The 24,301-nt window shown below is 46.0% G+C and overlaps 1 protein-coding gene across 10 annotated transcripts in view; it reads right to left on the bottom strand.

Moving 5' to 3' along the window:
- WDR59 (WD repeat domain 59) overlaps positions 1–24,301 on the bottom strand; it is an 83,109-nt gene that overhangs the window by 50,309 nt on the left and 8,499 nt on the right. For 8 of the 10 annotated variants that reach the window (XM_060398254.1, XM_004014905.6, XM_012189548.5 and 5 more), the window contains exons 2-7: positions 18,017–18,066; positions 11,818–11,953; positions 8,749–8,834; positions 7,567–7,647; positions 5,352–5,389; positions 838–926 (exon numbers count right to left, since the gene is read on the bottom strand). In XM_060398254.1, coding sequence (XP_060254237.1) covers positions 838–926; positions 5,352–5,389; positions 7,567–7,647; positions 8,749–8,834; positions 11,818–11,953; positions 18,017–18,066 — 480 coding nt within the window. Of the gene's footprint in view, positions 1–837; positions 927–5,351; positions 5,390–7,566; positions 7,648–8,748; positions 8,835–11,817; positions 11,954–18,016; positions 18,073–24,301 lie in introns of those variants that run through there. The other 2 variants (XM_060398252.1, XM_042230721.2) reach the window with 2 other exon arrangements.

The following is a 24,301-nucleotide window of genomic DNA, read 5'->3' on the forward strand; positions in this document are numbered from 1 at the left end:
GACCAGGGACTAAACCTGTGTCCCCTGCAGTGGAAGCACAGAGTCTTAACCACTGGACTGCCAGGGAAGTCCCAACAGCTAAAAAAAAAACTAAATCTCTTAAAACAAAATAGATAACAAGGGAAGTCAGGGTTATGAGTGGACCAGAGAGAAGCCTATAAAGGAACAGCTCAGCAGTGCATGTTTACGAGATAAGGGACATAGCTACTGTTTTGGAAAACCGGTCCTGGATTCATGGCTAAATACCACATTGTTTATTTTGCCTATGGTTCTGAAAACAGTCTAAGGCAAATAAATATGCATGTACTATAAATCATTCAAAAATTCTATTTAAACAATTTTTTATATTCAAATATTACTTTGAGAATATTTGGGCATACTGATTACCTGGCCCAGTGATTCAGATTCTGGATGGTGTATGTTCTAAAACAATGGATTTTCCCTCTGCAATCTGGGGCAGGGATAAGAAGCCCGATGACCATTCTAGAATGGTGTCTGGTTCCCCAGGCTTGACCTCCTCAGTGATACAACCACTATTACCACCTTTATTCCAAAGACAAGGAAACTGAGGCTTGGAGAAGTTTGTGGTTCACCTGATATAATCAGGAAGTAGCAAAATGGGACTGTAGCTTAGGTCAGGCCAAGTTCATTTTCTTAACCTGTGATCATAATGCCTCACTCCCCTATGTTCTTCAACACCAGTTTGGTCGGGAAGCAAATGTCACTTTGTACTAGGTTCTTAACACGGCAATTAACTATGCTGCCCAAGCTACCCTGGACAAGTCCTGCTGCTCACATCCTCTGGATACCCTCCTGGGGGAAAAAGAGATCACTTACCCGCTTGTCCCATATCCGTACATCTCCGTCATGACTGGTGGCAAGGCAATTAGCGTTTTTCTTATTCCATTTGACCTGTGAGGCACCCGCTGCAAAGCAAAATCAGGGGAAGAAAGCTGTTGCCCTCAACGCCTTCGGAACAGAGTGGAGCTTATCCAGGGGAGCTGGATAATGAGTTCCGGATGAATAAGAACAGAACTCTTCAAGCTTCTCTGACTGCATCAGCTCCACAGTGAGAGAGAAAATGAAGCCAAAAAAATAAATGAATTGACACATGGGAACAGGATCAGAGTCACCTAATTGAGGAAATAATCTCATGAGGGGAAAAAAAAAAAAACTTCAGGCTACCTCTGAGTAGAATCAATAGGGAAATGTAGTTCCTTTTTTTCCACTTACTTATATATATTCACTTTAAATTTTTATTTTTATTTTTTTGGCTATGCTGGGGGCTTCCCAGGTGTCGCTAGTGGTAAAGAACCCACCTCCCAATGCAGGAGACCTCAGAGATGTGGATTCAATCCCTGGGTCAGGAAGATCCCCTGGAGGAGGAAATGGCAAGCCATTCCAATTTTCTTGCCTGGAGAATCCCACGGACAGAAGAGCCTGGAGGTTTATGGTCCATAGGGTCGAAGAGAGTCAGACACAATTGAAGCGACTTAGCACAAGCTTCGGACAAGGCAATAGTGACCCACTCCAGTACTCTTGCCTGGAAAATCCCATGGACGGAGGAGCCTGGTGGGCTGCAGTCCATGGGGTCGCTGAGTCGGACACGACTGAGCGACTTCACTTTCACTTTTGACTTTCATGCACTGGAGAAGGAAATGGCAAACCACTCCAGTGTTCTTGCCTGGAGGATCCCAGGGAGCCTGGTGGGCTGCCGTCTATGGGGTCACGCAGAGTCGGACACAACTGAAGCGACGCAGCAGCAGCAGCAGCACAAGCTTGGGTCTCCGTTGCCACGCGGGCGTCTCCCGGCAGTGGCTTCCCTTACTGCACAGTAGAGGCGCTGGGACGCCCAGGCTCCAGGAGTTGTAGTACAGGGGCTACAGGGGCCCGGAAGTTGTGGCTCCTGGGCCGGAGCGCACAGGCTCAATAGTTGCAATGCAAAGGCTTACTTGCTCCATGACATACAGAATCTTCCCAGACCAGGGATCAAACCTGTGTCTCCTGGGTTGGCAGGCAGATTCCTTACCACTGAGCCACCAGGGAAGCCCAGGAAATGTAGCTGCTTAAGCGGTTCAGCCCAGCTCTGCTGGACGGTAACTGACTCATCACACAACCCACCCTTCATCCTCTCCAACGCCAAGCTTGCGATCACAAGAGCCTCAGATCAAAGCCTGCACCTTCCCACTCTGTTTTTGTTTGGGGAGAAGGGGCAGTCTTGGAAGAACACAGCCTCCAGCTCAAGCTCAGCTGAAGAATGAGCCCCAGTTTACCTAATTCTGCCCTCAGGAAAGTTACGTGCTCCCCACCAGTTCTCCTGTCTCACCATCAGCAAGTACACGTGGCCCCGCGTGGGGACAGGAACTCAGTCCTCTGCCAATGCACGCAGGGAGCAATAATGGCAAAAGAGCTCCTTCAGTGAGGGGCTGGTGCTGGAAGATGCCAGAAGGGGCTGAGACAGGTGGAAAACTGGGGCACGGCAGCACTGCTGGCTGGCTCTTCAAGAGTCACGGTAATTACGCTAGACCAGAACATGATGGCTCTCCACCTCTTCTTGCTGTTGCTCAGGCAACACATGACATTTCTGCTTTGACACCCTCTCTCCTCGGGTGGGTGTTTATTACTTGATACCACAGTGGATCCAGGGCTTTAGAGGGCAACCTGACCCAAGAATCTGGAAAGGATGAGAGAGAAAGCAAGGGCTTGGTACCCAACCGGAAACAGAGCAAGGCCCAGACTTTAGCCTTGCTTGGCTTTGGTGAGAGTATTTGCTGGTTTGCTTCTCTGTTTGTTGTGTTTTTCCCCCGAGACACAGGGCACCTTATGTCACCTAAGAATGAATGGTGGACACCCCTGAAGTTGGAGGAAGGTAGTGTATTACTCAAGAGACCCAGTTTCTTTGCAAGAAAGCTAGAGGAGGAAGTGTAAGAAAAGACGGCTCCATTTCTATGTGAGAGTTACTGAAGAGTTCGAAGACACAAGGAAAAAAAATTTTTTTCTATTCTTTTAATGTTGTGCCTATATGAGACAATGAATGTTCATTAAATTTATTGTGATCATTATTTGGTAAGTCAAATCATTATGCTCGATATCTTAAATTTATACACTTCTGTGTGTCAACTATATCTCAATAAAACTGGAAGAAAAGAAAGTAAGAAAAATTTTTAAAAGGAAGAAAAAAAAATAAAAACAAGTTTCAAGAAAATATACCTTTCCCAGTAGGTGGTCTATCAGAACATGAAGCCTCCCAAAGGATTCTGGGAACCTCCTAATTCAACCTGTAGGATCATGACATCAAGATCAAATGAAAGCCCCAGAGTTCTCAGAATCAGAGATGGCTCCGGAGGACACACAGACGTGCTCTGACTGACTCTCTGCCCCGTGGTAGAAACAATTCACTCACAGAGAGATCAGGACCACAGACTCTGGGGAACAGCAGCCTCCGGCTCCACCTCTCAGGGAATGTTAGCCAGAGTGCCTTTAGTAAAGGTCCACAAGCTCCGCGTTCACTTCTTTCTCCCCAGGGCAGCTCTGCCACCACTGAGAAGCCTCACTGAGGTACAAAAAGGAAAGACATCTCCTACCTCTGCTTCTTAAGAAGCACTTAGAAAAGAGAGCAATTGGAATAACCTTCCTTTTCAGAGATCCTCTACAATCCAATTAAGTTAGGAACCCGTCAGGAGAACTAGAGAATTCAGGGATAAGTGACTGAACATTCACAGACCCCTGGTACTCTCTTTCAGCTGGATGCCCTCTGCGACCACATCTGTGGGTCATTATATGCCACAGATCAGAAGTATGTGCATGGGGGCAGGGGCCAGATCAATTAAACTGTTAAGCACAGAGGCACAGGCGCTTGAGTCCTACATCTATGGAACAAACCCTCACAGAGCATCTCCTCAGAGCAGGCACTTAGGTTGACCCTGGTCTGCAGCCCTGAACAACATGGTCCCTAACCTCACAGAGCAAACCAACCAACTGCTTAATCCATTTGTGATGTTTAATGCCTTCAAATGATGAGGGGGGATGCAGGGGAAAAAAAGAATCATGCAATCATTTTGGAGTAAACATCAAATGTAAACTGAAATGACCCAAGAAGATTCAAAATAAGGAGGATTTAAGAGACAGATAACATGATCTGTTTTGATCAAGGACATCAAATTAGAATCCTGATAACTGGGCTTCATCGTAGGGGGAAAGGTAAAACATTTCTATGCCCAAGTTCAACCCTCAGGAAGTGGTGAGAATCTTCTGTAACAAGCCCAGTGCAGAAATGCAAGAGCAGTCAGCTCCAAAAAGGTGATGGAAACAGGCAGATGAGAAGGCAACTTCCAAGTTTCAGGGTGTCCATATTAAATGATCCTGTCGGGACACAATCAGCACTGTGCGGAAACTGCAGGACAAACTACCTGTTTTCCTCAATAAAGAAACTGCAGGAAAGGAAAACCAACCAAACAAAGGGAAGGGAGAAGAAACCTACCAACTGAGAGAGATGAGAAATATATCAACCACTTTACCAACACCAGCTTTATTTGGATTCTGATTCAAAAATTTTGTAAAAGGAGAACAAAAAGACCAAATAACATCTACGGAAACTACTGAGAAAATTTGCATATGCTTAAATATTTGAGGATATTAAAGAACTACTGTTAATATTTTTAGGTGTGCTAACGGTATTGTGGTTATGTGTTTTTTAAAGGGGCCCCCTGTTGTTGGCTTCCCTGGTAGGTCAGAGGGTAAAGCGTCTGCCTGCAATGCAGGAGACCTGGGTTCGATCCCTGGGTCCGGAAGATCCCCTGGAGAAAGAAATGGCAACCCACTCCAGGATTCTTGCCTGGAGAATCCCATGGACAGAGGAGCCTGGTGGGCTACAGTCCACGGGGTCGCAAAGAGTCGGACACGACTGAGCGACTTCACTTTCACTTTCCTGTTGTAAAAAACACTTACTGAAATATTTGTTGATGACATGACATGACACCTGGGATTTGCTTCAAAAGTAATCCCAAAGGGGAGGGGGTAGAGGTGAAAGACGACCAAAGGCTGTCTGTGCACTGACAGCTGTTCCAGCTGGATGACAAACACAAGCAATTCATTCTCTTCTTGCTTCACAAGTTTTGAAAGTTCCCACGATAAAAAGTTTGAAAAGCAATGTGGCGCCTGCCCTTGAACTCTGACATAAGTTCCTGACCACATTCTATAGTCCCGGCTCTAGTAGAGAGCAGCAGGGTCAAGGCAGCTTGGACAGAGCATGGGATGCAGGGCACGGGGAGGAGGGAGACGGGTCGGTGCAAGTGGGGCGGTGGGAGGAGGGGAATGAAGGCCACCGGGGAGGGAGGTGGGCAGTCACTCACCTACAGCAGACAGCGCGACAGTGGGCTTCCGTGTGTCTCTGAAACACGAGAGCCAGAAGTCAAACGCCCATCCGCCCGCCACCACCCACCTGGGGCCTCTCTCCCTCTGCTTGCATTTCTTCAGTTGCCTTTCAGCGGGTGCTGGGGCTTCACTGCGAACCTTAATAAGTGGTGTAAAGAAAATCCTGTCCCCCTTCTCAACCTCTTCAACTGAGGCAGAATCTGAACTTCAAATCATATAGCTGTCTCCACAGAGCACAAATTATAGTATTCAATAGCACGGCCTGAGTGACTGAAGTGAACATGCAGGGAGCCAAAAGGCCCCTTCCTGGGTCATTCCTCCTAAGGAACAAGGGGACAGTTGTAGAGACGCAAGAACCTTCCAACAGCACAGCCAGGATGCCGTGAAAAACTACTCTGGATGTCCCCAACAGCCCAGAGGTGGAAGCCACTCAAGGGTCCACTGCCAAGGGAACACATAAGCCAATGACGGTCTATAGAGACAATGGATTGTCACCAGGCCTTAAAAAGGAAGGAAAGGGGGGCTTCTCCAACGGTCCGGTGGTTGAGACTCTTGCCTTCCGATGCAGGGGGCGTGGGTTTGATCCCTGGTCAGGGAATTAAGATCCCACATGCTACACCAAAGGGATGAAGGAAAACCAAGGAAGATCCTGCCACATGCTACGCTGCACCTTGAGAACATTATATTAAGTGAAATGAGTCAGTCACAAAAGGATGGACACTGTGTGATTCCACTTACACATGGTACCTGGAATAGTCAAATTCACAGCAAGTACAGCTGCCAGGGGCTGAAAGCAGCAGGAACTGGGGGGGCGGGGGGGGGGGTGTTTAATGGGTACAGAGTTTCAGCTTTGTAGGATGAAAAACTTCTGGAGCTTCATTGCACAACAATATGAATATACTTGACACAACCAATCTGCACAGTTAAAAACGATTAAGATAGTAAATTTCGTTTTGTGGTTTTTTACTACAGTTTAAAAAAAAAAAAAAAACTATTCCTGGATACAGCGGGAGACTCAAATGGTCCATGGTTCACTGCAAATGGTCAGTGGGCAGCCGCGCAGGGCTGGGAGGACCAGACAAGGCACAGCTGCAGCCCTGGCTTATTGAGAAGGCAAATCAGTTCAGTGTCTTTCCATTTTTAAATTATGAAAACAACCATTTCATATAAACGAGGGATCCTTGCCCCAGAGCTCCCGGGGGACTGCTTGTTTGCTAAGAGCCCCTCTTGGTCCACTTCCCCTGGATTTTCTGCTCCCTCTCCCTCCTCTGGCGCTGCCTTCAGACCCATCACCTCAGAGGTGCGGACCTGCACGGGACACTGGTGAAGTCACCTGTGCACACCTTTACTCCCTGAGAATCCCTTCCGCTGGACTGTCTGCTCTAGCAAACCTCCACACCTGGCCTGTCCTCTGCCTACAGTTCACCTCTCAGTGTAAAGTGTCACAAAATCACTGTCATTTGGGACAGTGGTGGGGGAGAGGGTGTCCTGTCCCGGGAACCCCCCAGGCCACGCAGCCCCTAGCTAGGGGTTACAGGGAAGGGAACCTACTCTGCAAAGAGAAAGGGGAACAGCCGTGTACTAAGAACTCAGACTCCGAGACTGGGCACTCCTCCACGCTTAGCTCCATGGGGAGCTGGCCTACACGCTGGCTCTCGGCCCCCTTTCCGGGGGCGGTGGAGCAGCACCAAGAGCTGAGCAGCTGTCTGAGGGCACTGCCCACTGCAGACCTATGTGTGTGCCCAGCGAAATGCCCCCACCGTCACCCGCGTTCCCGTTGCCAGAACCTGGGTTTCTTTGCCAACCGGACTTTCCCGGGCTGCTGGAGCCCGTTTTGCAAACCTCTGTGATGGGCCTGAACTGCCAGGGAACCAGGCTCCTGTGGACAGCCTTCATCCAGGGACCGAGAGCAGACGGCAGCCCGCTTCCTCGGCCCCAGGTGGGTCACCTCCGGGGAGAGAGTGGGGCGCTGGAACCCAGTGTCCCCCGGAGGCTCCACCGGTTCACTGCAGTGCCCAGGAGGATGACGCGCCCTCTCGCTCACCTTCCTGAGCCAGTCTCCCCCCGCCCCCCACTAGCAGTTCTGTCCCCTCCTAAATAAGGCTCCTGCAGGGCCTCCCTGTCTCAGGGTCTGCAGCGAGGGGGCCAAGGTCCCGTAGCAGCTGAGTGCTTATGCCCTTTCACTGTTCTTACTTGATATCCCAAATGTAGATGTAGGTGTCCACTGAGCTGGTAACCAGGAGATCAGGCTCAAACACTGCCCAGTCCAAGTCACTGGAAACACAAGGAGGAAAGAAGACAGCAATGACGAGAAAGCACTGAGTGACGTTCCAGAGCACGACCAGATTTCACCTCTGGTGGCTTCGAAAAGTCACCCTGAAGGGGCCCCTGAACATGGTTTAGGCTGGGTATCTGGGTATTTAGGCTGGGTATCTCCCAAGTCCCTTGGGAAAGAAGACTTAACTGAGCTCTGAAGGGAACCTTCAGGTCCTTCCCTGGTTCCCCCCTGCTCCCCCAAGAGAAACGGAGCACTTCAACTTAAAACACGCACACACACAAATGCACAGACACACGTGTGTGCCCGAAAGACAAAACAAAGGGGGGGAAAAGCATAGAATTTCTGACTTACTGCCTTTTAAGTCAGACTTAACCACAGAGACCCTGAGTAAACCCCACATCTTCAAAGCAGTGGCAAAGTACCATGTCGCCACGCAGCTTCCACGGAGGGCAAGAAGCCTCTGGCGCTCCCTACCAACGTCGTCCCTCCTCAAAAGGCACTTACTACACACAGTTAACACAGCCTGGCGTCCGGCCTTCCCCACCACCTCCCTTGCCACCTTCACCGCTTCCTGCTGCTGCTTCCCACAACAAAAATGTCCCCATCCAGAGACAGTGACCCAAGGGACGTCCCAGGAGCCAGCTGGAAGGCCCTCAGGGAGAAGAAACTGCACACCTGGGTAACGGACTGTGAGGCGGGAGCCCCCGAGGTGCCCACGCGGCTGGGCACAGAGCTGAGAGCTGGGCCCCGAGGTCTCACGCGCCCGGGCACCGCTGACCGTGAGCCCTGGGGAGCTCCTCAGGCGTAGCTGCATCTCCTCCTGCGGCAAAGGAGCACTGCCCTCCACTCTGGAGCAGGCTGTGCCCATCTAGGTTTCTCCTGGGATCGGGGTTAACAGCTACAGGGATGCGAGTTCCCAAATCCCAGCTGTTCCTCGCCATGAAAGCCGTCACTTCAGGACTGCTAAGGACCCAGCAGACACCCAGGGTCAACGCAAACCCAGAGGGTCAAGCCCGGAGGGGGATGGTGTCTTTGCTTCATTCCCCCGAGATGGGACCAAACGAAAGAGGCCCGGAGCAGCGGAGGGCGGTGCCTACCTGATGACGCGCGTGTGGCCTTGTAAGGTCGTGCCAACCTCCCCACTGCCATCTTTCCACTTATAAAGGTCGACCCTTTGGTTGCTCTGGAAAGAAACAAGGGGAACGCCATCTTAAACGTCACTGCTGAACTGAAGCTACAGATACGCTCCTGAGCACGAGAGCTATGGGTCATGGAGCCCTCCTCCACTGTCAGAGGAACCACCCCCTGCTCTGAAGACCACACACCCATCTCCCCAGTCGCTGTCAAACTCCAGGTTCTCGGCTCATCCTTCCCGTCGTCAAACGCCGGGAGGCCACCTACCACACTCTGAAAAAACGCCTGCATAAGAAAGAAAACAGAACCACCACCGAAAAGGGTGTCCCGGAAGGCAAAACCATACAAGACTCCTTGACACGTGAACTTCTTTAAGGTTAAGCAGAAAGACACAGGGCAAATGGGCCAGAAGGAACCGCAACTACAATAAGAAAAAGGAAGAAAAGAAAAAGCTTCCATCAAACTACATTTCACTTAAAAAACAACAGGCCAGCAAATGCTCCCCAAATATCATGAGTTCATGAAACATACTGAGAGTAGATCAAGATTACTAATACACTAACTACTATTGGTAATCTAATCACTTCTGAAGACTGGTTTTCATTTTAGCTCAGAGACACTTGTACAGAGCTCTGAGGTTTTTACCCAGAAATGCCAGTTTCCAATTCTAAACAGGTAACGGTCTTGTCAAAAGGTTAGAATTCAGAATGCTTCCAGTAGGAACAGGAGTGAAAAGAAAGGTCTTCCTGATCTTATAATAACATTCCCTGCCATTTCCAGGGTCTACTGGGGCCAGTTTATGGAACAGGAACTTTAAGAAACCTACCCTCTGCTTTTTCTTATCACGCTGCACACTAGATGCTCAAGAAAAAACAGTGAGCATTAAAACTGGGACCTGACCTCAGATTTCCTAACTCCAAAGTGCTTTCTCCTGTAACTGCCTTCCAACCAAGACCAATGAAGGAAAGAAAAAGAAAAAAAAGAGTGAACCTGAACTTCATCAAAATGAAATGTCACAAACAACATTATCAAGGAATTAAAAAGATAGTCTACAGAACTGGAAAATATACCTGCAGATCTGATCACTGATAAAGGTCTACAGTCCTACAACTAAATAGCAAAGAAAGACAAATAACCCAATTCAAAAACAGGCAAAGGACTTGAGCAGACAAATCTCCAAAACATGATATGAAAATGGCCAACCAACACACAAAAGCATGTGCAGCGCCATTAGTCATGGGGGAAATGCAAACTAAAACCACGACACCTACTCAGAGGACTAGAATTTTTAAATTACAAAAACAAAAACAGGAAATAACAAATTTTGGTGAGGCTCTGGAGAAGCTGGAATCCTTGTGCAGTGCTGAAGGGACTGCCAAACGATCCAGCCACTGTAACAGATGGATGGTTCCACAAAAAGTAAACACAGACTTACCAAGTGGCCCTCCCACCACCCCTAGGAATATACCCAAGAGAAGAGAAAATGGGTACTCAAAAGAGTACAGGCACACACATGTGCTTATCAGCACTACTCCTTACAGCCAGACCAAATGTCCACTGGTGGACAGGCCGACAACATGTGATGTATCCATACCAAGGAATATTATTCAGCCATAAAAAAGGCAAAGAAGTACTGATACATGCTACAACATGGACAAAGAAGCCAGACACACAAGGTCATGGATCGTTTGACTGCATTTATATAAAATGTCCAGAAGAGCTCAATCCAGAGACAGAACACAGAGAGGTCACCAGGGGCTGTGGGTGGAGGGAGGAACTGCTTAATTGTAGTGGGGCTTCCTGCGGAGCAATGGAAATGTTTAGGAATGAGACAGAGGTGGTGATTATATAACACAGTGAATGTAGTAAAGGACACTGAACTGTTCACTTTAAATGACTGAAAAAAATCAACAAGGCTCTGTCTTGCCCCTAAACGCAAGAGTGTCAGTCTACTTGGGTCGAGCACTAAGGGTTCAGCCTAAACCTGTGGTTCCCAATCAGGAGAGATTTTGCTTCCCAGGGGACACCTGACAATGTCCAGAGACATTTGTGGTTGTCGCGATGGGGGTAGGGGGATGCTGCTGAGATCTAGTCGGGGAGGGGCCGGGGTGCTGCTGGTTTCCTGCAAAGCCCAGGACAGACCCCGCCACGAAGAAGGACCCAGCCTGACCCTTCAACAGTCCTGGGAACCACTGCCAATCTAGTCGCCGTCCCTTGTTAAAGGCAGATTCTATTTTGGAAGCGACAGGGAAGAGCCGCTTTTTGTTCCTTCTAAAGCTGACAACACTGCTCTTCTTTCTTTTGTAAGATGCTTTCCTCTCACAGACTGTCATTCCTGATAAGAACAGACCCAGACGGCACAGCGAATGGTCACATTCCCTGGAGGATGAGGACTCCTTCAAACACTGCCCTCGCTGCCCAGTGCAAAGGGAGCCAGAGGTTTAGATCTCTTATCGTCCTAGGAGGACAAATCCTGATAAAAATTCTGGCCAGGGATACTAGAAATGATCTAAGCCCAGGTCTTTTTTGAGTCTGGAATCCCTTGGAAAATCTAATAATTTGTATGCATCTTTTCCCTGGAAGAATTCATATATAAATAGGTACATAAAATTTCACGGGGTTAAACAAATCTAACGAATCCTAGTCAAGAAAAGGATCCCTTCCTTTGAGTGGAAAGGTGCCTGGAATCTTCTGATCACTCTGAAAGCAACAACAATCCCCCTCAGACCAGCTCACCAGGTCCCTCCTTAGAAGGTCTTTCTGAGTCCCTGGCTAGTTATACTCCTGAAATGAAAACGGGTTCTTATCATAAACAGACTGGATTCAATCCTTAGAAATATTGATGGGCCCCTGGATTCTTTTCATATATAACTTAAGTCTGTAATTTGCTTCCATCTTCCTTTAAGAAGCATGCACACCTCTTTCCCGTTTGAGAAAGGTGAATTACATTCTCTTCTCTACATAGAACACAGACCTACCAGCCCAGATCTCACATTTAAAAGACTTTTCCAGTACTCGTTACATGAGCTCACCGAGGCTGCAAAATAGTGCGCGAAGCTGTCATGAGGATTCCACTGCACAGCTCCAATGTCCCACTTGCTCTGGCGTGAGATCTTCCGGTGACCTTCAAAGGGGGCATCTAGACTGACGATGTATAGGAATCGGCGGCTAGGAAAACAACATCAACACTTTAACAACAGAACACCATTGGCATGAAGATAGAAAAGCACATTTGGAATGACATACAGTACTCAAAAAAACCATCCCCAGATGCACATGATGTTTACTGACTCTGAAAGGCATACAAGTGACCAGAGCAGCTCGTGGCTGCTGTACCCCTGCAAGGTCTGTCTGTAGAGATGGCCCTCCCTCCTGTATCCCCCGAATCCTGACCCCTCCACCAGATTCAGCGCCTCAGGCTTTCCTATTCCCCCAGCTAGGATCACAGCTGATTCCACAAGACCCCCACTACACAGTCTGCATTTCGACTACAGCACCTATCTCCATAGCAGAACTGCTCTTGTAAAGGCTCCTGTCCCACAGCAGCTGAACGTTTCGGGGTATGGACCACGTCTTGAGTATTTCTATATTCCCTCGTCGGTAGGCAGTGCTTTGCATTCAGTAAGTGTGGGTAAAACCAAACACATCACTATCACTTAGCCAAACGTTCTGTAGAAAACCTCAGATTCCCATGCAAGTTGATGACCTGGTGACAGGAACCAAATCCACACTATTGGAAGGGGGAGGAGGGACCAAAACATAATGATGATGGAAACAATAATCATATTAAGTGCCAATAATGTTCACAGTGCCAATCAAAAAGAAGGATCTGAAAATGGGGAAATTTGTTCACCTATTTTTCTTCTAAGGGAAAAAATCCTTGGTGGGTGGGCCAACCTCTCAGCAGCCATCAGCAGCTCTTTGCTGGGGAGTGCTCTGAGTGCCCAGGGTATCAGTGACGACAGGTGAGCGAGACAACGAAGACAAAGATGAATCATCCCTGCTCAGAAGAGACAGGAATTGAAAAATAAAAGTGGCAGATTGAACTCTAGCAGAAGCCCTAGGAGGGATAGGTTAAGAGACAAGGAAAGCACAGGTTAAAACACAAATTCAGAGAGTCTGTGGGGCTTCTGAGAAAGCTGGTGCAGAACAAAGGCCTAGAACCTCTTCCTAAGGAATCACTTGATCGTACGGCCAGCATCTTCTCATTAGAATGAAAACAGGGCGAAGGCCTGACACTATACAAATGACGCGGGTATCAACAGGAGAACCCAGAGACAGCACGGGGAAATGCAGACTAGCAGAAGGTGGGTACCTCCGGATAAACATGCCTGACTGAACACACTGGTTGCCTTCATTCCCCCACTGAAGATCCACTAGAATAAAGGTGAAAATATAAAAGAGAGAAATCCACAAAAACACAGAAAATGAGAGGAAAGATGGAAAGCAGGCAGAAAAATGGTAACTGATCTAGAGGAAAGGCAGCCAGCATCCTAGGGCCTGCAGGGTGAGGTGATTCACACTGTAGAATCCAGGCTGGCAGGGGCTGGAGGGGGAGCGAAACTACTTCGGAGGAGCCGGGGCTGGGGTGGTAGGGGTGGGCGGGAGGTGCTGCGCCCAGAACAGGGCAGGAAGCGGGGGGTGGGACCCTCGGGCCTCCTCCCCAGTACAGCACTCACCACATGTGGCTTTCAGTCTCCAGTGATGGTGTCAGCAGGATTCTTCTCAGGGGAAATGACCAGCCCAGGAAAGAACAAAAGCAAACAAACAAAAAACGAAACCAAAGCCCTGAAGATGATGTCCAGCTGAGCTATTTAAGATCCTGAAAGATGATGCTGTGAAAGTGCTGCACTCAATATGCCAGCAAATTTAGAAAACTCAGCAGTGGCCAAAGGACTAGAAAAGGTCAGTTTTCATTCCAATCCCAAAGAAGGGCAATGCCAAAGAATGCCCAAACTATCGCACAACTGTGCTCTTCTCACATGCTAGCAAGGGAATGCTCAAAGCCCTTCAAGCTAGGCTTCAACAGTATGTGAACCGAGAACTTCCAGACACCTTGGAACACTCCAACAAAAGGGCCAGGTATCCAACTGCTTTCTCACTACAGTGAGCTCCACCATCACACATGTAACCAGAGACTGCACTTACTCTCTAGTATTAACACAGAGCCCATGAGCATCAGTCACGGCAGGAAACTGGAAAGACAGAGACCAAAACAACGAAAAGGGTAAAGAAAGGAAGCGGGCAGCACAGAGGAAAGAAGGAAGCCGACACTCATCAGCCTCAGAGACACAGAAGAAGACAAGCCAAAGAACAGAGAACAGGAGCTCTGAGAAATTAAAATAACCGTTGACTGGAGAAGGAAATGGCAATCCACTCCAGCACTCTTGCCTGGAAAATCCCATGGATGGAGGAGCCTGATAGGCTACAGTCCATGGGGTCGCAAAGAGTCGGACACGACTGAGCGACTTTACTTACTTTACTTACTTCATTTGGGGAGATTTTATTCTTACTCTGCGCTTTCCTCTTTTATACCATCAGCTATAAGAAAGACCAGATGGTTGAGGAACTAATGGAACCTCTGAAATACGCTGAACAACTTCCTGTCGCTCAGATAATACACCAGAAACCAAAGCTGAAGGATTGGCATCCTCCTGGGGGTTTTATTCTGGGATTGTGGGCACTCATTATCATGGTTTTCTTCAAAACTTATGGAATCAAGCATATGAAGTTCATTTTCTAAATGTGGTGATGTATGAAGACTGCATGAAAGGCTACAACATTGGATATAAGTTCATGTCAATAGATTTTCAAAAATACATTGTTCTTGTGTGACTTGGCAGAAAGTATAAGCAAACTGTAAATTAGAACGAACTATTGGTTTTGTAACTTAAAGAAAAATTGTTATTAATGCAAGCACTAAATGGCTCTAAATATATTTCAGTTTTTCATTTTGTGTGTTATTAAAATATTGGGATAAAGAAAAAAAAATAAAATAAAATAACCGTTGAAATTTTAAAATCTGATAGAAGGGTTGGAAGTTAAAGTTGACAAAAACTCCAAGAATGCAGGACTTTGCTTGTGGTCCAGTGGTTAAGACTCTGCACTTCCCACACAAGGGACAGGGGTTCAAATCCCTGGTTGGGGAACTAAGATCTCACATGCTGTATGGTGTGGCCAAAAAAATAAACAAATACACTCTCAAAATGCAGAATAAAAAGACCAAAAGATCAGAAGAGAATCCATTCAGGATATCCAACAAGCCCTAAGAGGAGCTCCAGAAAGAATGGGGAAAATTATCAAAGACAGAATGCAGGAAATTTCCTCCAAACTAAAAGACACAGATTTCCAGACTGAAAGGGCCCTCCATGTTACTAAAAATTATTCTGTATTTTACTCTGTTGATCACATGAGTGCATATATTTGTAAATTTATTCGAGCTGGACACTTAAGGCTATCCCTTACTACACATATTTCAAAGCTCAATATAAGAAAATGAAATGGTGAACTTTAAGATCATGTTGAAAACCAGTATGGACGCATACATGTCTAAGAACACACCAAAACAGAAACATCTGCATGATGTCCTGTTACATGATCCCGTTTTCTCCTAGAATGCTACGAAGGACAGTATCCACAGCAGTCAATACTGAGAAGCCTAACGTTTAAGATACAGTTATTCCAGGGCACCTGCAAGTATCTTATGGGCTGTTAATATGGCTGCTGTGCTGTGCTCAGTTGTCAGTCATGTCCAACTCCTTGCTACCCTTTGAACTGTAACCCACAAGGCTCCTCTGTCCATGGGGTTTTCCAGGTAAGAACACTGGAGTGGGTTTCCATTTCCTTCTCCAGTTAAAATGGCTACATAATGCCAAGTATATATTATTTTTCGTTTTGTTTAGATAAAGCAGGTAACAATGTCAGAAACGGGAGGTGGGTCCCTCAAAGTGCCCAGCAAAATGAATGAAAAAAGACATACCCAATCAGTCATGGTGAAAATTTCACACACATAAGAGGTAAAGGTAACACTAGGGATAAAGATAAGATTTCTCCAAAGGTAAGAAATAGGTCACATACAGAGTCCAGAATCAAAATAACACAGGACCTCTTGCCAATAACACTGAGAAAAAGAACCCTGAATATGATTCAACACAATGGTTATATGACTATATTGGCAGGAGGGGGAAAGCCAGGTGTTTCTATAAGGGACTCACAGACCAAATAAAGGTGCTCAATACTCATCTTCTATTGTAAGAAGTCAGCTTGAATATTTATGATAGATAAACCAAGATGCAGCAGTATATGCAGTGTGTGCGTATTAGTCACTTAATTAAGTCCAACTCTTTGCGATCCCACGGACTGTAACTTGCCAGGCTCCTCTGCCCATGGAATTCTCCAGGCAAGAATACTAGAGTGGGTTGCCATCTCCTTCCCCAATATGTAGTATACCACTTGGAAAACTGGAGGCAATCCAAAAAAAACAATAGCTAAAAAGTCTCAAGTGGACAGAGGACATTATACAGTGGTAAAGGGACCAACCCAACAAGAAGGTGTAACAACTGTTAAGTACATATGCACTGAATACAGGAGCGCCTAAATACATAAAGGAAATTTAACAGACATAAAAGGAGAGATACACAGTAATACAATAATAGTAGGGGACATTAACACTCCACCTTCATCGATGGGCTTGCCAGCATTTAACGTTTTCAGACTTTCAAATCTCAGACATTCCAGTGGATGTTCAGTGGTATCTCATTACTCCCAGTGACCAGAGACATTCATCATCTTTTATGTTGGCCATTGATACTTTTTCTTTCATGAAATGTCTATTCGAATCTTTGGCTATTTTAAAAATTAGGTTGAAACAGACATTCATATATTATCAATGCAGTGTCAAATAAATTATTTTTCAAATTAAAAAAAGTCTCAAGTGGTTGCCTCTGGGAGAGAGATTAGGGTGGGGAAAGGGTGAGGTGGAATTCTGCTGACAATACAAGCTTTATAATGCTACTTGACCTTTTAAACATGTATAGGCATTTCCTTCATTAAAAAAAAAAAAAAAAAAGGTTTAAAAACTGATTAGGAGCAACTTCTCTGGTCCAGTGGTTAAGACTCTGTGCTTCCAAAGCTGAGGGTGCAGGTTCAATCCCTGGTCAGGAAACTAAGATCCCACATACTCCATGGCACAGCCAAAAAATAAAAAATAAATTTTTTTATAAAAAATAAAAATAAAATATAAAAATAAAAAATTTAAAATAACTGATTCAGAAATTAATAATATACACCAAAACCACTAAATTGTACATTGAAATCGGTGAACTGTACGGGTATGTGAATTATAGCTCAATAAAGTTCCTTTTTTTTTAAAGTGAGGGAGGGAGGGGAGAAAAGGACGTAGCAAATTTTCCTCATCTATGCATTCAGTGTGGTACAAGAAAGTGGTATCTGGAGAGAGGGGATCAGAAGGAAAAGGAAAAGGGAAACTTACTTTCCATGATACGTCCTTTTGAGTTACTTAATGTTTGCAATGGTCTTATTTAAAAGTAAATTAAAACATGACTTCAAAATTAATGAATAGAACACAACTTCATTTTATAAATGGGTCCACAAACCACAAATTAATGAAAATACAGCTGAATCTGAGAGGCAGCAATCTAGAGCAACATGAAAGGGAAAGGGGGACCCTGACCATTAAATGCTATCATACCGGTACAATGTTAGGGTGATTAGCAAACGCAGGGATGGACTTCACTTGCCAAAATCATAATTTTGAGCCAGAAGAGACTACAGAGATTACGTAATTCAATTTCTTCATGAGGAAATCCGATTTCTTTATGAGCAAACTGAAGTCCAAGGAGGCCAACTGAATAAACATCGGGAGCTCATAATCAATGGAACCCAGATCCTCTCAAACCTAGGAACCAACTACCTGTTAGATTGTACCAGACAGCATCCTTTCAAAGAGTCCGCTCATTAAACAGAAAATGGCGATTTCAAGACCACACTGCCAGTAACGAACTAACATCTCAGAGCAATTTTATCGCTCACCTGTTAGGGCAGACATGCAAATAGTCCCAGTGAGGACCGCTGAGGTCACTAGGAGAGCGGAACTAAACCCAGTGCCTGTAATCCTTGCAATAAAGAAGCGCTGTCCAATTTCCCAGAAGCCTCTGGATTTGCAACTCACTCCCGGAAACCACGGCAGGCGAACTCCGCCAGCTCACTTACCCGGAGAGCACTGCATGCTGCCCCACGCAGTCCACGGACATGGCGGTCGCCTGGGAGAGAGAAGAGGCGTTCAGTCCTGCCAGCGAGACCAGCCCAGGCGGCACCTGCGGGGCTTCCTCTTCCCGTGGCCCAGGCAGTTCCCTACAGTGGCCTCTTTAACCCCCTTCTAGTTCTCATCCGAATCTCACGTTCATCTTCCACAACAGGGCAGCTGCGATCTATTCCGCCAGGGGTACACACAACCAAGCGGGTAGAGTCTAAATTGAGGAATCAAGTCCTGGAATCGTCGGAAAATCCAACTAGTTCACAGCAAACTGAGCTACTAAGAGCTCCTTCCGAACACACACACACACACACACACACACACACACACACACACACACACACTCCACCCCTTTCCAAAGGACATGGACGTCTCCAAGCTAAATGGCAGTTGAACATTTTTAAACACCACTTCTGCTGACTCTACAGCCATATTCTTGAGATGCTCAGTTCCTATTTAATCTGAGATTTCCAGCACATTTTACTGGTTTCCATTTCCCAGGTCTCCCAACTTCTAGGGAGCACCAGCTTTTCAGGAGCCGATGTCCAATTTCCAAAAGACCACACTGAATCAAGGAGATTTGCATACAGGCCAGAACATGAGAGTAATTTTAATCATGGCAGCTACAGCCCTAAATTCTCTTACTTGGACAAATTCAAGTCCTGTTGCATTCCCAGGGCATTATCTGAAACAGTGTGTGCTGTTGTTTGCTTATTAAGTGCTCTAAGCTCTTTCCAAGAGATAGTCCAGAGAGAATGCATTTTGTACATCCTGCTACACTCACAAATCACAAATGGTAAACAGAAATTCTCTTCCTCACTTTCATTGGTCTTCTTAATGGGTTTCTCACTCATATACCCCCAAGAAACTTGTAATATTAGGGACAAGATGTCAGAGTGTTTTCATGGAGGCTGAGAAGGGGATTATTACGCATTCTTCATTTCACTGGAGTCGTGAGCAGAGAAATGCCAAGCTGCAAAGACAGGCTCTGAAATGAAATGCCATTTCCAGAACTCTTCTGGACAATTTATACACTAAGGACATGAAAGAGGGCAAGATGGTACCTGCAACCAGGAGTAGTGCCATCTTTCTAGAGGGTGTGTGGTAGCAGGAATCCTAGGCTGGCTCCAAGATTCTGGGCCCTTGCTATTCACACACATTCTCCCCGTTAGTCTAGGTACTAATCTAGTAAAAGCACTTTGAGGTGTATTAAGGACCCACATCAGTTCACCCTAAGATAAAAGAGACCTGAAACAACCCCAATAACCCAAATGCCCATCAGCTGATGAATGGACAAACAGAGCGTGAGATACACACACAGTGGCATACATGCTACAGTGTGAATGAGCCTTGAAAACATTACACTAAGTGAAATAAATCAGAAAAAAAAGGATAAATACTGCATAAGTCCACTTATATGAGGTGTCCAGAGAGTACAACAGAGGCAGCCAGGGACTAGGGGGCTGGGAGTGAGGGGATTCGGCTTAGTGAGTACATAGTTTCCATCTGGGATGATGAAACAGTCATTGGAGGAGCAGACAGAGCTAGAGAGACCTCCACATCAGCCCTTTAAAGGCAGGTCCAGAGGTCAGAGCCAGAGGAAGTCAGAGATTTGGAGGGTGAGGGATTTAACACGGAGAAGACTCTGCTGCAGGCTATGAAGATGGGCAGACCACATGGCAGAAGCCGAGAGTGATCCCTAAATAACAATTGGCAAAAACCAGGGACCTCAGCCCCATAACCCCCAGGAACTGAATTCTTCCAACCACCTGAATGGGCTTGTTAGCAGATTCTTCCCTAAGTCATCTGGGGAGCTCCCAGATGAGGACACAGTAAAGCGATGGCTGGCTTTCAGCCTATGAGACACCAAACAGAGAAAGCAGCCTGGACTTCTGACCGACAGAGTATGTGTGTGTGCACGCCTGCACACACACGTAAGCTCAGTCATGTCCAACTCTTTGTGACTTACAGTACTGTAAGCTAACAAATGGATGCCACTTCAAACTGCTAAATTTGTGGTACAGAGACAATAAAGGATAATTCGGTAATAATACCAAAAAAAAAAAGTCATGTCCTCTGACTCAGTAATTTCACCTCCAGAATTTATTCAAAATACAGCAAAACTTTTATACCCAAAGTTGCTGGATTCATGTTATCTATAAGTAAATTACAGATATCTATACAATGGAATCTTCCAGAAGCATTAAGGGCTGCCACAGAAAAATGCAAGCACCTAGCCTACAATTAGAATATCATAACTCACCATATCTCCTCATCAGAGTAAGTTATTTTTTAAGAAGTAAAACAAAAAAAAAACCCACACCTAACTTACACTTCCCTACCCCTACCCACCCCCACAAAAAAGAGGCCAATGTTATATCTGCAGGAGCACATGAAAGAGGGTTATGCTAGGCTGCTCCAAAGGGGGAAATGGAGGCAGAGAAGTGCTTTAAGACAGGATGTGAAATAAACTGATCAGTAAAAGGTGGTGTTTATCCAGGACAGGAGCCCCCCGGAAGGCCTCAGCACCCTCAGTTTTCTCGATGGGGAACAGCTAAGAGATGCTAAGTCCGGATGTCAGAGGGTGAGGAGCCTGGGGCTCTTGCGCAATACCACTGCAAGAGAGGAAGGGAGCCCCACAACAAGGAGAGAGGACTCCCACCAGCCTGTGAACAGGGCTTGCTGTAAAGTAAGCCGCGCGAGTAAAGGCTTGCACTTTACTTACAGAGGGAAAGTGATATTTCATTCCCTACTATGAACTAAAATTTAAATCAGCTATTTAGCCTGAATAACACTGAAAAAAAGTATATGAAAATGTTTCTATGGTAGAGATTTTTATGAGATTTTTATTCCTCTAAATGAGCCTACATTCTTATATTATTTATGTGCAGTATTTTACAATAAAAAGCCCTACTATCTTTTCAAGGCCCCCTTCCAAGCCTCTTCTCTTTCCACTCTGCTCACAGCCTGGGCCTGACATTAAAGGTCACTTGAGACCGCTCTTCTGCTCCTCCTTCCGCCCATCTCACGCCTCTCCCTCCCAACTCCATCCCAACACTCCAGCCATTCGCTCCAGGAATTCTTCAGAATTCCTTCCAGGTCCTCACACTCAGGCAAGCGCTCTCTCCTCTTCTGGCCTCACACCAGCTGCTTCCTCTGCCTTGAAGACCCTTCTCTCCAGTCTTCACCTGGCCCATCCCTTCCTGTTCTGGCTCTTTTAATTTATTCCAATCCGCTTGCACACAGCCAGTGCCCCACCTATGCTATCACAGTACCCAAGGCTCACCTTTATAAGGCACTTACGCTTTGTTTTTGCTTTGGGCTGTCACCTATCATGCGGCATCTTAGCTCCCTGACCAGGGATCGAACCCGCGCCCCCTTGCAGTGGAAGCACGGAGTCCTAACCACTGGACTGCCGGAAAGTCCCTATACAGCACTTACCATACTTTACAGTAAGGATCTACTTACTGATAGGTCTCCACCATCACACTGCAATTTCTTGAAGGTAAAAATCAATCTGCTAGCACAATGCCTGGTTCATGGTATATACTCCATAAATGCTAGCTACTATAGACAACACAGGTCTTATAAAAGCTTTTGCTATACAAAAACTTGTACATAAGTGTCCATGGCAGCATTATTCATAATAGCCAAAAAGTGGAAACAACCCCAACGTCCAACAACTGATGAACGGATAAATAAAATCTGGTACATCTATACAATGGCATGTCACAAAGGCCATATATTGTATAATTCCATTTGTATGAAATCCTCAGAATAGGCAAATCTATACAAACAGAAATTAGATTAGCCGCTGCTGCCTAGAGCTGGGGTATCAGGGTACTGGGGGGCTGATGGCTAAAGGGTACAGGGTTTCTTCTTGGGGTGACAAAGATGTTCTAAAAATTACTGTGGTCAAAAAAATAAAAAAAAAAAAAAACTGCTGTGGTCAGAGTTACACACTTTGTGAATATACTAGAACCGACTGAATTGTATACATTTTAAACAGGTAAATCGTGTGATATGTGAAAAATATTTCAATAAAACTGTTACCCAAAAAATGCTATGGTAAAACACTTTCATCTTTTAAAAAATAACAGGTATGAGACTTTATAATAGCCAAATGACACTGAATTTGGAAATGAATTGCATTATACATCCACTTTGGGTTTACAGTTAAATTTAGGTACAAACACAAGGTTGTGTTAGAGAGTTGATCTCTCGGAAGAATCTGTAATACAGATTCATAGGATTATCTGTCTCGATTGGATACAAAGGAAAGCCTCCCTAGAGGCCTCTGCTACCTGCAGCACAAAAGCTAGGGTTGGTTTCTTTAAAGGGACTAGGAAAGAAAGCAGCTCTTCCTCTTTAGATCCCAGCTGAATTACAAAGAGCTGTCCAAAAAACAGAAATGTTTTGCTTGCCATCCTTCTAAATGATGCAAAGTGGAAACACTCAGTCAATGCAAATCAGAGCTAGGTCAGTTCCCCTAAGATCAGGATGTCAGGTGCCTGAGCACAGACTGTGATGTATGCATTACCAGACTCCATAGAATAATCCCACAAACTGAAACCCACTGATAGAAAAGGATCAGAGCATTTAACATGACAAGATCCCATCGCTTTAAATTAGAGCTGTTACACTGTTGCCAAGCCTCCTTTCAAACCACCCTGCCTAAGGCTCACGAGAGGTTATCTATCAGAGGTCTGCTTACACACTGAGCACAATGAGCCTTTCTTGGAAGTCTCCCTCTTGATCTATTATTCCTTACTGGTGTATAACCGCTTCACAACGTTGTGTTGTGATAGCCACCACTGCACAACAAAGTGAATCAGCTATTACGTATGTGCCTGTGGGCTAGCTTGCGTCAGTCTCGCCCGACTCTGCAACTTTATGGACGGTAGCCCGCCAGGCTCCTCCGTCCATGGGACTCTCCAGGCAAGAATACTGGAGTGGGCTGCCAGGCCCTCCTGCAGGGGATCTTCTCAACCCACGGATGGAACAGGAGTCTCCTGCACTGCAGGCAGATTCTTTACCCAATGAGACACCTGGGGAGCCCCGGCTATATGTACACATATAGACATATACATGGGAGAAGGAAATGGCAACCCATTCCAGTATTCTTGCCTGAAGAATTCTGTGGACAGAGGAGCCTGGTGGGCTGCTGTCCATGGGGTCGCACAGAGTCGGACACGACTGAAGCGACTTAACAGCAGCAGCATACATATATATCTTCTCCCTCTTGGACTTCCTCCCACCACCAACCCCATCCCATCCATCTAAGTCATCACAAAGCACTAAGCTGAGCTCCTTGTGCCTTACAGCAGTTCCCACTAGCTATCTATTTTACCCATTAGTGTACACAAGTTAATTTCTAATCTCCCAATGCATCCCACCCTCCCCTTCCCCTGTGTCCCCATGTCCACTTGACATGTGTCTCTATTCCTGCCCTCAACGTAGATGTATCTGTACCACTTTTCAAGATTCCACATATATGCATTAATGTACAATGTTTGTTTTTCTCTGCCTTACTTCACTCTGTATGAGACTCTAGATCCATCCAAGTCTCTACACATGACCCAACTGCATTCCTTTTTATGGCTGAGCAATATTTTGTGGTATAGATGTACCATGAATTCTCAACCCCTTCATCTGTTGTTGGACACTTAGGTTGTTGAAGTGAAGTCTCTCCCTTTAAAATGAGAACATCCTCACTTCCCCAAAAACTCAAATAGTATGAACTGGTTTCACAAGGAAAGTCACCTAAACTTTCTGAGTCTCAGGTTCCTTATTTGTAAAATAAGAGGAGAGATGTGATGACTCCCAAAGGTCCTCTTAGTTCCATGAGTCTGACCAAGATTGCTACTTCCTCAGGCAATTTTTCTAATATCAACATTATAATGAACATGCATCAAGCATTTAATGGACACTGACCCCTGCTAAGGGCTCTGTGTAATTATCTCATTTTCAGTTCAGTTCAGTTCAGTCGCTCAGTCGTGTCGGACTCTCTGCGACCCCATGAATCGCAGCACGCCAGGCCTCCCTGTCCATCACCATCTTCCGGAGTTCATTCAGGCTCACATCCATCGAGTCAGTGATGCCATCCAGCCATCTCATCCTCGGTCGTCCCCTTCTCCTCCTGCCCCCAATCCCTCCCAGCATCAGAGTCTTACCAATGAGTCAACTCTTCACATGAGGTGGCCAAAGTACTGGAGCTTCAGCTTTAGCATCGTTCCTTCCAA

This window comes from Ovis aries, chromosome 14, assembly GCF_016772045.2.
Source record: "Ovis aries strain OAR_USU_Benz2616 breed Rambouillet chromosome 14, ARS-UI_Ramb_v3.0, whole genome shotgun sequence".
Lineage (NCBI taxonomy): Eukaryota > Metazoa > Chordata > Mammalia > Artiodactyla > Bovidae > Ovis > Ovis aries.